General features: G+C 37.4%; 2 protein-coding genes and 1 pseudogene across 3 annotated transcripts; all 3 read left to right on the forward strand.

Moving 5' to 3' along the window:
• The first annotated feature begins 573 nt into the window (after window positions 1-573).
• On the forward strand, window positions 574-2,502 carry LOC106369155 (UDP-galactose/UDP-glucose transporter 3). The gene is made up of 6 exons (XM_013809255.3): window positions 574-799; window positions 894-991; window positions 1,078-1,208; window positions 1,510-1,540; window positions 1,644-1,747; window positions 1,820-2,502. The coding sequence occupies exons 1-6, from the start codon at window positions 696-698 to the stop codon at window positions 2,345-2,347; spliced, it is 996 nt and encodes a 331-aa protein (XP_013664709.1). The 5' UTR covers window positions 574-695; the 3' UTR covers window positions 2,348-2,502.
• Window positions 2,503-2,975: 473 nt separating this feature from the next.
• LOC106380919 lies at window positions 2,976-5,211 on the forward strand (annotated as a pseudogene).
• Window positions 5,212-10,051: 4,840 nt separating this feature from the next.
• LOC106369153 (F-box/kelch-repeat protein SKIP11-like) lies at window positions 10,052-12,133 on the forward strand. Of its 2 annotated transcripts, XM_048741740.1 has the most exons (2): window positions 10,052-10,305; window positions 10,599-12,133. In XM_048741740.1, the coding sequence occupies exon 2, from the start codon at window positions 10,664-10,666 to the stop codon at window positions 11,810-11,812; it is 1,149 nt and encodes a 382-aa protein (XP_048597697.1). In that variant the 5' UTR covers window positions 10,052-10,305; window positions 10,599-10,663; the 3' UTR covers window positions 11,813-12,133. The 2 variants fall into 2 exon arrangements, with proteins under 2 accessions (XP_048597697.1, XP_013664707.1); XM_013809253.3 differs by having other exon boundaries at window positions 10,052-12,133.
• The last annotated feature ends 449 nt before the right edge of the window (window positions 12,134-12,582 follow it).

Raw genomic sequence — 12,582 nt, forward strand, 5'->3', positions numbered from 1 at the left:
TTAGCGGATAAGCTTGCATGCGGTGTGAGGAGTTTTCCTTCAATTTTACTTTATGTCGATTCAATTCTACCGGTTTGGCTTGCTAGACCGGTTTGAAGTTTCTAGTTAATTTTTTAGTTGATGTTGTCAAAAAAAAAATTTAAAACTGTAATTAGCTTCCATTAACGGATTAGTTTCTTAAAATACATCATCAATACACCATGTGAGAATATATGTGCTCTTACAGTTTTACTTTACGTTGTCTAAATTTTTTTTTTTGTCACGACGTTGTCTATGTTTACTGTCTGCATTTTGGGCTAATCAGAAGAAGGCCGAGTAAATACATTACAATAACTAAAATATCCAAGCTGAAAAAGACGAACTAAACCCGAAACATAGGTTATATGAAACTCCTGACGTTTTTCATCGAAACAAACGTCACGTAGTTCATGTCTCTATCTGAGACATAGATGCCAGTGTGTGACATGGATTTTCATAAACGAACCCACGTCCCGCGTCCAATGAAAAACACCATGTCAGTTAATTCAACCAATGATACAATCCCACGTGTAACATCTACGTCTTTCTCGCGCCTCCGACACTGTTAATAACTTTCCGTTTCTCACTTCAGATCCATTCTCATAAATTCATCCCAAAAAACTACTTAAAACTCACATTCGAATCGTCGCCTGATTATAATCGGAGAGAAACACACGATGGAATCCCACGGCTCCGGTCTCCGGCGAGTTCTATTGCTGTCGTTCTGCGTCGCCGGGATCTGGGCCGCCTACATTTACCAAGGCGTTCTTCAGGAAACCCTGTAAGTATAATCTGAATCGAATCAGATCATCAAAGCCACAAACTTTCTATGATTGCGATCCAAAAGTCACAAACTTTTATGGTTTCGTGATTAGGTCCACGAAGAGATTTGGGGAAGACGAGAAGAGATTCGAGCATCTTGCGTTTCTGAACTTGGCTCAGAATGTTGTCTGCTTGGTTTGGTCTTTTATAAGTGAGTATTCGGAAGACTCTCTTCCTTTAGATGTATAGCTAAGAATGGATGAAGAAGCTAAAGTATGTTTTGTTTTGTGAGAGCAGTGATTAAGCTGTGGTCTAATGGAGGTAGTGGTGGAGCTCCATGGTGGACGTACTGGAGTGCTGGCATTACTAATACCATTGGTCCTGCCATGGGCATTGAAGCTCTCAAGTATATTAGTTACCCTGCTCAGGTAATAACTTTGGCATTGTTTTGTAATAAGCAATGTTCTAGAAATTGCTAGGAGGTGGTTACGGGCTTTACATGAGATTATTAATTAGGGCGTCTAGTCCGATTTTTTGCGCGCATAAACCGATTTAAAAAAAAAAATCTTTCTAGAAAAATCGTTTCGTTTATGTCTGATTTGCCTAGACCAATTTTTAGAACACTGGTAATAAGCGACACTGTTTGTCTTTGGTTGTAGTTGATACTTCAGCTTAACGGTTCATGTTTTAACCATTTCCTAACTATTATTGATTCTTTTTTTTATGCAGGTCCTAGCGAAGTCTTCTAAAATGATTCCAGGTGAGGTTACTATTTAGAGCGTCAATTTATTGTTCTTCATTTATATAAATCAAGATTTTCTTGTATATATTATCTTATGTTTTATTTTTTTACTTTCGTGTAGTCATGTTGATGGGGTCCTTAGTGTATGGCATAAGATACACTTTACCTGAGTATCTTTGCACCTTTCTTGTTGCTGGTGGAGTGTCCATGTTTGCCCTTCTGAAGGTAAACAAATCTCCATTAACTTTTTTGTTATCTATGGAAAACATAGTAAACCGTATTTGAATCCGGTTTCAGACAAGTTCAAAGACCATAAGCAAGCTAGCAAATCCAAACGCTCCCCTTGGTTACGGCCTCTGCTTCTTGAACCTCGCCTTCGACGGGTTCACAAACGCCACGCAAGACTCCATCACCGCACGGTATCCGAAAACCAGCGCGTGGGACATAATGCTGGGGATGAACCTATGGGGAACCATATACAACATGGTCTACATGTTTGGGTTGCCGCACGGGAGCGGATTCGAAGCCGTGCAGTTCTGCAAGCAGCACCCTGAGGCGGCGTGGGACATTCTCATGTACTGTCTGTGCGGGGCGGTGGGACAGAACTTCATATTCTTGACGATAAGCAGATTCGGGTCTCTAGCTAACACGACCATAACCACGACGAGGAAGTTTGTGAGCATCGTGGTGTCTTCAGTTCTGAGCGGGAATCCGTTGTCGTCGAAACAGTGGGGATGTGTGTCGATGGTGTTTGGTGGTTTGTCTTACCAGATTTATTTGAAGTGGAGGAAGCTGCAGAGGACGCAGAAGAAGAAGAAGACTTGAAGCTGAATCTATAATTCTTGTTTTTGATTTGTGAAACGTTTTACTTTCACCATATTAAGGTCTGAAACGTAGAGGAAAGAAAAGCTTAGCAAAATGTAGAAGAAACTTATATATAAATATGTCAAGCGAAAGTCAAATCATTATTTCCACTCATATATGTATATGTCTTTAGCCGGAAGCTCCCCTCCTGCAAAAGCAATTAGTCTTTAAGATTAAAATGTTTGATCACAAAGTCTTTTTAAGTATTCTATGAATGATAAGCTTACAATTTCAGAGAACTGTGGACTTGGGATGCCTTGTGCTAGAGTTCTGTATCAGGCAATGGTGGTTGACCCTGAACTATACTCAGAGCTCGCTGGTGAGTCATGGAGGTCAGGTTGCCTAAACGACACTTTTTTTTTTTTGAACACAATGCCTAAACAACATCAAATGAAAAGTTTATACAATTAAAAACCTTAAAAAGATGAATACAAACATTCTTGTGGTGCTTGATGAAATCTATTTTCTCTCATTTTTTTTAATGCGTGTAGGTAAACCTATATTATAATAAAATCGGACATGTACCGGGAGATACCACGCGGCTGGTTTAATCCAAACCGGATTCTGAAACCAAATTAAGATTAATCTTAAATATCACAGAACCGAGACACATGAAGTAGATTAACCCCCGATGAGAGTGAGAGAGAAATCATCGATGAAATTCGTTCGGTGTGCGGATCTAGTTGTGGGTGAAAGGGCGAAGAAGAATCATCAAGTCACTGAAGATGAAGATGGGAGTGGAGTTGTTCTTCTTCTTCTTCTAGGTTCTTTATTTTTCCAGATTTGAAACAAAAACAGACAATGTTGTGTCGGAGATTGGTACGTGAGCCTCGTATCCCTCTGAGTCTTGGAGGTACTCTTACAGTTACAACTCATCATTTGCTCTCTCGGAAGATGTCTTGTTACAAAGAGAGATTGCGAAGTGGGATCGTCGATATTAAGAAAGATGAAGCTGTTGCTCTGTTTCAAACTATGATTGTGTCTCGTCCTCTTCCTACGGTCATAGATTTCAGTAAACTGTTCAGTGGCATTGCGAAAACAAAACAGTACGATCTCGTGTTAGCTCTCTGCAAGCAAATGGAAATGAATGGGATTGCGCATGACCTCTACACGCTGAGTATTGTCATCAACTGCTTCTGCCGTCGCCGGAAACTCGGTTTTGCTTTTTCTGTTTTTGGAAAGATGTTGAAGCTTGGGTATGACCCCGGCACAGTCACTTTCTCAACTTTGATTAACGGTTTATGTCTCGTGGGTAGAGTTTCCCAAGCTGTGGAGTTGATCGTATGGTGGAAATGAAGGTTATTCCAAATCTCATCACTCTTGTCAATGGACTTTGTCTCCAAGGTAGAGTGTCCGAAGCAGTGGCTTTGATAGATCGAATGGTGGCTAATGGATGTCAACCCGATCAGTTTACCTATGGTCCGATTTTGAACAGAATGTGCAAGTCAGGGAACACTGCCTCGGCCTTGGATCTCCTCAGAAAGATGCAACTTAGAAAGGTCAAGCCTCAAGTAGTCACCTACAATATCATCATTGACAGTCTTTGCAAAGACGGGAGCCTCCACGATGCACTCAGCCTTTTCAATCAAATGGAAACCAAAGGTATCAAACCAAATGTCTTTACCTACACCTCTCTCATTGGAGGCTTCTGTAACGCTGGCAGATGGGATGACGGCGCACAGCTGCTGAGGGATATGATTTCAAGGGAAATCACACCTGACGTCATCACTTTCAGTGCTTTGATTGATAGTTTTGTGAAAGAGGGAAAGCTTTCTGAGGCTAAAGAGTTGTACAGTGAGATGATCGTAAGAGGCTTAGATCCTAATACCATTACATATAGTTCTCTGATACATGGACTGTGCATGGAGAACTGCTTAGATGAAGCCAACCAGATGTTGGATCTGATGGTTAGCAAGGGATGCGATCCTGATATTGTGACGTATAATATCCTTATAAACGGGTATTGTAAGGCTAAACTGGTTGATGAAGGTATGAGACTTTTCCGCAAAATGTCTCTGAGAGGAGTGGTTGCAGATACAGTCACTTATAGCAGTCTCATTCAAGGGTTTTGTCAATCAGGAAAACTTAAAGTCGCCAAAGAACTCTTCCAAGAGATGGTCTCTCAAGGTGTTCATCCTAATATTGTAACCTACAAAATTTTGATGGATGGGTTGTGTGACAATGGAGAAGTAGAAGAGGCTTTGGGAATACTTGATCAAATGCACAAGTGTAAGATTGATCCTGGTATTGGTATTTATAATATCATCATTCACGGGATGTGCAATGGAAGTAGAGTCGATGAAGCTTGGGATCTATTTTGTAGCCTCCCTCTCAAAGAAGTGAAGCCTGATGTCAAAACATACACCATAATGATTGGAGGACTATGTAAGAAAGGCTCGATGTCTGAAGCGGGCCTGTTGTTTAAGAAAATGGGAGAGGATGGGATTGCACCAGATGATTGTACGTACAACACACTAATCCGAGCACATCTCCGAGGTGGTGACGTAGCGACATCAGCTAAACTTATAGAAGAAATGAAGAGTTGTGGGTTCTCTTCAGATGCTTCCACCGTAAAGATTGTTATGGATATGCTATCGGATGGTAGAATGAAGAAAAGCTTTCTGGATATGCTTTCTTAGCTGATGTTTTTATGAGCTGTATTAGTTGAAAGTTGAAAATAAGTTTGTTTGTTAACATCTAAACAGAGCGTGATGATGCTTTCAGACTTGTCCTTTTTTTTCTGTCGCTTCAAGTGTTTCGTTTCTGATTCATGCTGATGTATTCAGTTTACCGAATGTGTATGCAATCTTCACTTGGGCAAAACATGGACTTCTATAAGTGAAGTGTGGTGTAGAATGAGGCACAAAACCATGGTTCAACCATAGACAAAATATCATGAAACCTCACTAATGGAGACATGCCAATATATAGCATCATACAGTATATAAAATTCTAAATGTTGTTTGTTGTAATGACTTGTTATGTCTTCTCTCGAGATCCTTACCAGCTCCCATATTGCTCCTAATAAGGAGAACTGATGTTTTCTTCCCCCAAGATGGACATATTCTCATCAATATTTTTCAGGACATCACACGTTGAGAGAAACTCAACATCACCTTCCTTATGTTCTGTCTGAGTATCAGGCAATGATGGTTGTGTTCTGTCACCATACTTATCCAGCATGATGGTTGATCCTGAACTATACTCAGAGCTATCTGGTGAGTCATGGAGATCTGGTTGCCTAACAAATGAAAAGGTTATACAATCAAAATCCTTAGGATGAACACAAACATTCTTGTGGTGATTGAAAGCTATTTTTCACCTCCAAGATGAGTGATTGTCTTCATAACTACTCCTCAAAACATCTATAAGGTCCCTAAACTCCTCTAGTTGAAAATTAATGTCAGGTAATCCATATCTCAATATATAATTTTTCTTGTCTTTATTCATGAAATCCTGAAGGACCTGAACATACATAATAAGAAGCTCACAACATTTTTCTATTTCAATATGTTGAGAAGTTGTGGTTTCTTGGTTTACCTTCCAAGCAGTCTCCATGCTTTGTTCTTTGTTATCTTCATTAACTTTCTGCGCCAATGAGCTTAGAAGTTCAGCTTTCTCCATAGTTTGTAAAGCCAACTAGTTACTCTGCTCTTATAACTATGACTTCACCACCCACCGTTAGAGTTTGAGCCTTGATTCTACCTGCCTGAGTAGTCCTAGACTTCACGAACAAAAAGATCATTGGGCCGTTACATCGTAGGAGCTTCTACTGTAACCAATTCTTAATAACAACAAAAACGTCTACCGTGAACCCAATATGGTTTTGAGATTATTTTCCAGTCCCTGCCATAATCACAAACTTTTCTTTAATACTGTGTTAAAAAGTACCTTTTTGAGATATTAATCATCTTCTATAATCTATACTCTAGCACATAAATACTGAAGTTCATTAAAAGAATCAAGTCCTTACTACCTATTCTTCTTGCCACTTAATTTTGCATGTAAATGTTGGATAAAACTTGGATGTTATCTTTCTAACCGTTCAAAAGATTTTCGTTCTTCTTATTGACATGTGTAGCATACAAATAATTATAAATTATTCATGTACGAGAGAAATACAATGGAAAAGAAAGTTCACAGAAGGAGAAGAACAGAAAAAGAAGAAAAGGACGTGCGCCTAACAGTTGTCTGATGTATTTGTAAGAAAATGCAAAGAACATTAATTTACTGCTCTTGCATATGAACCCTTTGGCAAAATCATTACATACGTCTCTCTTTCTCCATCTCTCATTGTCTGTCTATTCGTACATCTCTCCCACGGCGACGTCCCACCTGTATGTATCATCCTTAACTAGTTAAAAATTTATATTCGTTTAAATATCTATTTATATATAAGGCTACAAGCCATTCTACGTATGAACCGGTCTGTTTATTAGTGTTTTATAGTTTTGTCCAGGATAATAATAATAATTTCTAACTACCCCCTAATAGTATATACTAAAAAATATACTCTATAAATGGTATAAATTATACAGGAAATAGTCGAATATGGGTCCAAACAAAACTATTCTTGTCTTTACCATATATGGTTAAGAAAAGAAAAGAAAAAGGTTAAATATGGGTCTATGTACAAACCTATATATAATCTCTTGGTTGGTTTTAGTTCGGATTTCAGTTTCACAGTGAGGATCAAAGAATGACCTTTGGAGATATACAATGTCTTTTATCAATTTGACCTAATCTTCTTAAATCATTATTTTCTTTCGTCTTTATCTGACTCGCGATTTTAGTCGATCTCAATTCAGAGAATTCCGTTTGGAGTTGATATCTTCCTTTTTTTTCTCAAGCATGACTAATAATATTAATTTTATTTTACTATATATCTATAAAGCTTTTTTCATATGTGATTCTTAGTTCTTTTAAAGTTTTTTAAAAGGTATTAGGAGCCGAGACGTTATCTTTATAAAGACGATCATTCAAAACAACTCGTTTAAAATACTTTTAGCTCTGGATGTTGTTTCTTCAGTAAGACAATAGTTTGTTTTTTTAATGTGTAACGATAACTTTGTAACCAAATATATATTGTTCGCAATTTTGTCTTTTCTCTTCGAATGTGATTGCGGATGCAGCGTGCTGTCACGCAGCCGATGACGGCTCATCAACTAATGCGATATTCAGATGAGATGTAAATTAGTTATTCGAAGTGATGGTGATGACTCTAGTAATGTTATGTTTATACCCTAATGACTAATGTAACATATTACTCAGAATTTGGATAACACTTTCACATATATAATTTAGAAATGTAATCACCGATTACGATAATATTTTTCTGACGACTGGGACTCGTAAGTTAAAAGAGATCAAGGTGGAAGGAAAAGGAATGTGAACACACAAAACAAACAGATCACGTGGACAGCTCTTATGACTTCACTTTCAGACACAAGTCACCACCCAAAAATACAGTCACGTATTGGTCCTATGCGATCATTTTGCTAGAAAATTAAAAGCAAAAATACCTTTTTCCAACCAGTATTCATTAAAAACGGAAAGAGGACAAAAAGTTATATGAAGATAGATAGTTAGATACGATTCATTCGATATCATACAAATCTTCTCCGACTATAGATATATCGTTCGTAAGAGTAGTTCATAGTTATTGACTGTTGACTCCCAAATTTGGTAAAACTTTGAAATTTCAACATAAAATAAGTTCAGTATTTTTTATTTAGAAATTATTATAAAATACCTTAAATGTCACAAAACAAAGTTTTATTCTATGTATAAAGTAGTAATGCTGGTACATAAAATATAGACCTTAGATCTCTTATGCTTCGTCAACCTCAACGAACCTATCTAATTTCTTTATTTCATTAAAGCACATAACTCTTTTAAAAGGGTTTCATGAGCTTTGGGAAATACCTTATTGATAACAACCAAACTCTCTTTCTATATATCTGGTCAGCCATATTATCATCCATTTCAACCATTGGCTTTAAGAAAAATAAACAAATAAACGCTTAAACAGTATCTAAGATAAAAAAAAATGGTTCGATTAAATTAGTCATAAAATATAATTAAAATACTAATTATAGAATATATTTATTTTGAATTTTTTTATTAAATATTATTTAATTAATTAACTTCTCCCATTGAATTTTTAAAACAAGTGATATAAGAAAAAAATGTAAACAATTTATATATAAAAATAGAGAAAGTAAAGCACTTTTGCTACCGTCCAAATAACGATTAAGATGGCTCTCCCAGATGTCAGTTAATGAGTGGATTCAAGCTGGCAAAATAAATTTTATACTCAATAATCCTTTAGTTGCACGCTATAATCTTTCGGCGCGAGTCGAGCTACGATTTATATAGTGGAGTAATATGTAAGATAAGCACCGTACCCATATGACCTTTAGAATTTGAACATTAATTACTGACATTTGGTTTAGTAATATTTTAATATAGCTTTTCATTTATAAAATGATTGATATATAGCCCATTTTTAAAGATCATGGAGAATAGTCCACCGTCAATCCGCGAAGTTGTTACCATTGTTAACGTAATTAATGTTCATTATATTACTAGTAAACATTTCAATAATCGGAGGTTAATCTATGTCTCTATCTATTCTGTGGAAAAATCCATCGTTTAAAGTTTAAACGATAAAAACAAGACGTGTAGAATATGATAAAAACACATGTCAAAGAAAACGGACGACTAATATTTCTTGACGAATAAAGAGCCCACCACATAAGTTGTTTTTGGGGTCAACGGCCGGCGCCCACCACATAACTAAAGTTGAGTAATTCAGTAAATCTCGGGGTATTAAATTAAGTAAAGACACTAATTTCATGGTGTATGCGCAAAAATATACTCCCACGTGCGTCGGCACGTGCTCCGTGAACCTAGATTCACTTTGTCGACAGCTTTCTCGTGTTCCTCATCTCTCTGTTCAGCTATTCTGATGAAACACACATACATGCTCTCTCTCCCGTACAGTTATTTTAATGGAAGTTATATTCGAAAAACATAAAAAGAAGTATTATATTCGGTGAAAAAGAAGCATTATATTCCTAATAATGTTTGTGTGGGAAATGCGAATAATAGTCTTTTATTTTGTTTTCCAATTCACATACCACTACTATATTCCATTGCCAAAACTTCCAAATGAAACCAATAGTTAAAATGATTTATTTTATTGGAATTGTTTGAAAGAGAACATTGTTTAGAGTACATTGATACTGTTACAATAAAAATTTGAAAATGTAATTTATATAAATAAATCATATATAAACCATGATGAGATGATAATAAAATATATTTTTCTAAGACGTTACTCAAGAAAAAAGGAAGATGCTATTAAAGATATAAAATTGATTATTACTCTTTTTATAGAGAAAATGAGCAAGGAGATATGAATGACGGTACATACTATAAAAAGTTTATTTTTGTGGATGACGTACGTACATGGTTTTGATAACTTTCATTACAAAGCAAGTTAACTTCCTTTGACCAGAGGATTTATTACAGGTAAAGTACCGAAACTTGTAGAACATTTTACACTGAACACTAGAAAACAAAGCTAGAAACAGTTTCAGTTTCTTGATTTAAATACTACACGTTAACCACCACTGTGGAAAGAAAAAAAGAACTTATCTAAAATATTTGGACTCTCTAACGTAACCGCAGAAAGAAAAAAAGAATATTTAAATATAAGTTCATTATTTTAACACAAAACAAAGAACAAACAGAGAGAAAGAGAAACGTTAAACAGAGAGATAGAGAGAGTTGAGTTCGACCTTTTAAAACTTTGAGACTCCATACGGTTCACTCTGATTCGCAGAGAGTTTCGAAGAAACGACAGAATCACAACGACTAATTAAAAAAATAAAACTATTTCGTTAATCCAATCCGTAAGTACCTTCATTGTTATTGTTTATTACATAAGCTCCTCTCTTTGTTCTTTTTTAAAGATTCTTCCTTTTCTTCTTCTCCGTTGAGCAGTTCATATTCAGATCGGGATCATCGATTCCTCCGGTTTGATTTTTTCTGGGTTTTCAATTTTTTAGTGTAATTGGGTTTCAAAATTTGGAATCTGGAGATCTAAAATCTGTTTGAAAGTGTTAGTCTTTCAATTAAATTCGTCTCTCTGTTTCATTCTCGTGATAAAGGCTCTGTTTTTGAATCTGATTATCTATGGTTGAAGATCGTACCCATCTGTTATCTCGAGTCTTCTCATCTTCTCGTCCCTCGGAATCAAACTGGGATCACATGTATCCACCACAAGAAGAAGACTCCCTCAAAAACGGCAAAAGAGCTTTAGATGACGATGACGATGAGCTTAAAGACGATCTCAGACATACCAAATCCCGCAAACTGTCTGATGATGACTCACTCATCAACGACATCATCGGCAGAGACATTTCCATCAGCTGTCTGATCCGCTGCTCCCGGTCCGACTACCCCTCAATCGCTTCCCTAAACCGGAGTTTCCGGTCTCTGGTTAAGTCCGGAGCCATTTACAAGCTCCGGAGACAGAACCGGATCATCGAGCACTGGGTCTACTTCTCCTGCCAGCTCCTTGAATGGGTTGCCTTCGACCCGGTCGAAAGAAGATGGATGAATCTCCCGACGATGCGTTCAGGCGATACCTTCATGTGCACGGATAAAGAGTCTCTCGCTGTCGGAACAGACTTGCTTGTCCTAGGCAAAGACGATGGCTCTTCTCACGTTGTGTATAGATACAGCCTCTTGACTAACTCTTGGTCTCCCGGCAAGAAGATGAACTCTCCGAGGTGTTTGTTCGGGTCAGCGAGCTTAGGAGAGATCGCTATCTTCGCCGGTGGTTGTGACTCTCTAGGTAAGATCAGTGACGTTGCGGAGATGTATAACTCTGAGCTTCAGACGTGGACTACGCTTCCCAAGATGAACAAACCGAGGAAGATGTGTTCCGGTGTCTTCATGGATGGGAAGTTCTATGTGATTGGAGGGGTCGGCGGCGGCGAGGAGTACGATTTAGCGGCCAAGAAATGGACTGAGATACCGGAGATGTCGCCGCCGAGGAGCAAGGAGATGCCGGCGTCAGCGGAAGCGCCACCTCTCGTTGCGGTTGTGAGCAATGAGCTGTATGCTGCGGATCATGCTGGTATGGTGGTGAGGAAGTATGATAAAGGGAGTAAGAAGTGGTTTACTTTAGGGAGGTTGCCTGAGAGAGCTGGCTCGGTTAACGGTTGGGGGTTGGCGTTTAGGGCTTGCGGTGAGAGGTTGATTGTGATTGGTGGGCCTAAGAGCTCTGGTGGAGGGTTCATTGAGCTGAACTCTTGGATACCAACTAGTGGTGGAAGCCCTCCTGTGTGGACATTGCTTGATAGGAAACATTCATCTAATTTTGTTTACAATTGTGCAGTGATGGGTTGCTGACAAAAATTTTGAACATTGAAATCAAGATTCTTGGCTGCTTGGGGGAGGTTGAAAGTGGCATGCATGCAGCCTTTTCTTATTTATTTGGCTATACAATTTAATTCAGTTTCAGTACAATGGTCTTGGTGGCATTGTTAGGTTCTTGGGGGTGAAGGAACAGAAACAAGTTTTACAATAAGTTGGTGGAGAAAGTTCAGTCTTTCAGTTCTGTTAAAAGTTGTTGAATTTGTTTTCTGAATACAATATTTTTGTTATGTCTTGGAAATATTTATGTATCATTCATTCTTTTTCAAAAAATGTATTTATTTATGTTTTATGTTTCTCATCTCAGAAAAGAGAAGACTAAGAGCTTTTTATCCCATGGACTAAGTTGCAACTTGCAAGCTACCTTTGATATTTTTGCTTGCTAGTACTACACTAAACTCATTTTAAATGAAGACCTTTGTTCTCTGCTTTGACAGTTTTTGGACCTTTTGCAACAATTTTTTTTTGAAAACACACAAAAATGGATTTTACACATGAAAATGGCAGGTTGAGTCTGATTTTTGACATGTAGTCTAGACTTTTGTCATTTTTCTTTTGGATCACTCAGCCTAATATAATTCATGAGATATTAGATCATAAATGTTAAAAAATGACATTCACCTAACATTAGCTAGATAAGCTTCACTAATTACAAATACATGCACTTCTATAACATGCTCTAGAGATATCCAAAGAATCACCCATCTCTCTGATTGCTACTAGAAGTTTTATACACACTAGAAGTT

Source organism: Brassica napus, chromosome A9 (genome assembly GCF_020379485.1).
Source record: "Brassica napus cultivar Da-Ae chromosome A9, Da-Ae, whole genome shotgun sequence".
Classification (NCBI taxonomy): Eukaryota; Viridiplantae; Streptophyta; class Magnoliopsida; order Brassicales; family Brassicaceae; genus Brassica; species Brassica napus.

Bases quoted from the DNA above. Each gene is read 5' to 3' on its own strand.
- LOC106369155 (XM_013809255.3), top strand. From the start codon at position 696: ATGGAATCCCACGGCTCCGGTCTCCGGCGAGTTCTATTGCTGTCGTTC. The intron at 1,209-1,509 runs GTAATAACTTTG...TTTTTTATGCAG, and splicing joins ATATTAGTTACCCTGCTCAG to GTCCTAGCGAAGTCTTCTAA. The intron at 1,541-1,643 runs GTGAGGTTACTA...ACTTTCGTGTAG, and splicing joins GTCTTCTAAAATGATTCCAG to TCATGTTGATGGGGTCCTTA.
- LOC106369153 (XM_013809253.3), top strand. From the start codon at position 10,589: ATGGTTGAAGATCGTACCCATCTGTTATCTCGAGTCTTCTCATCTTCT.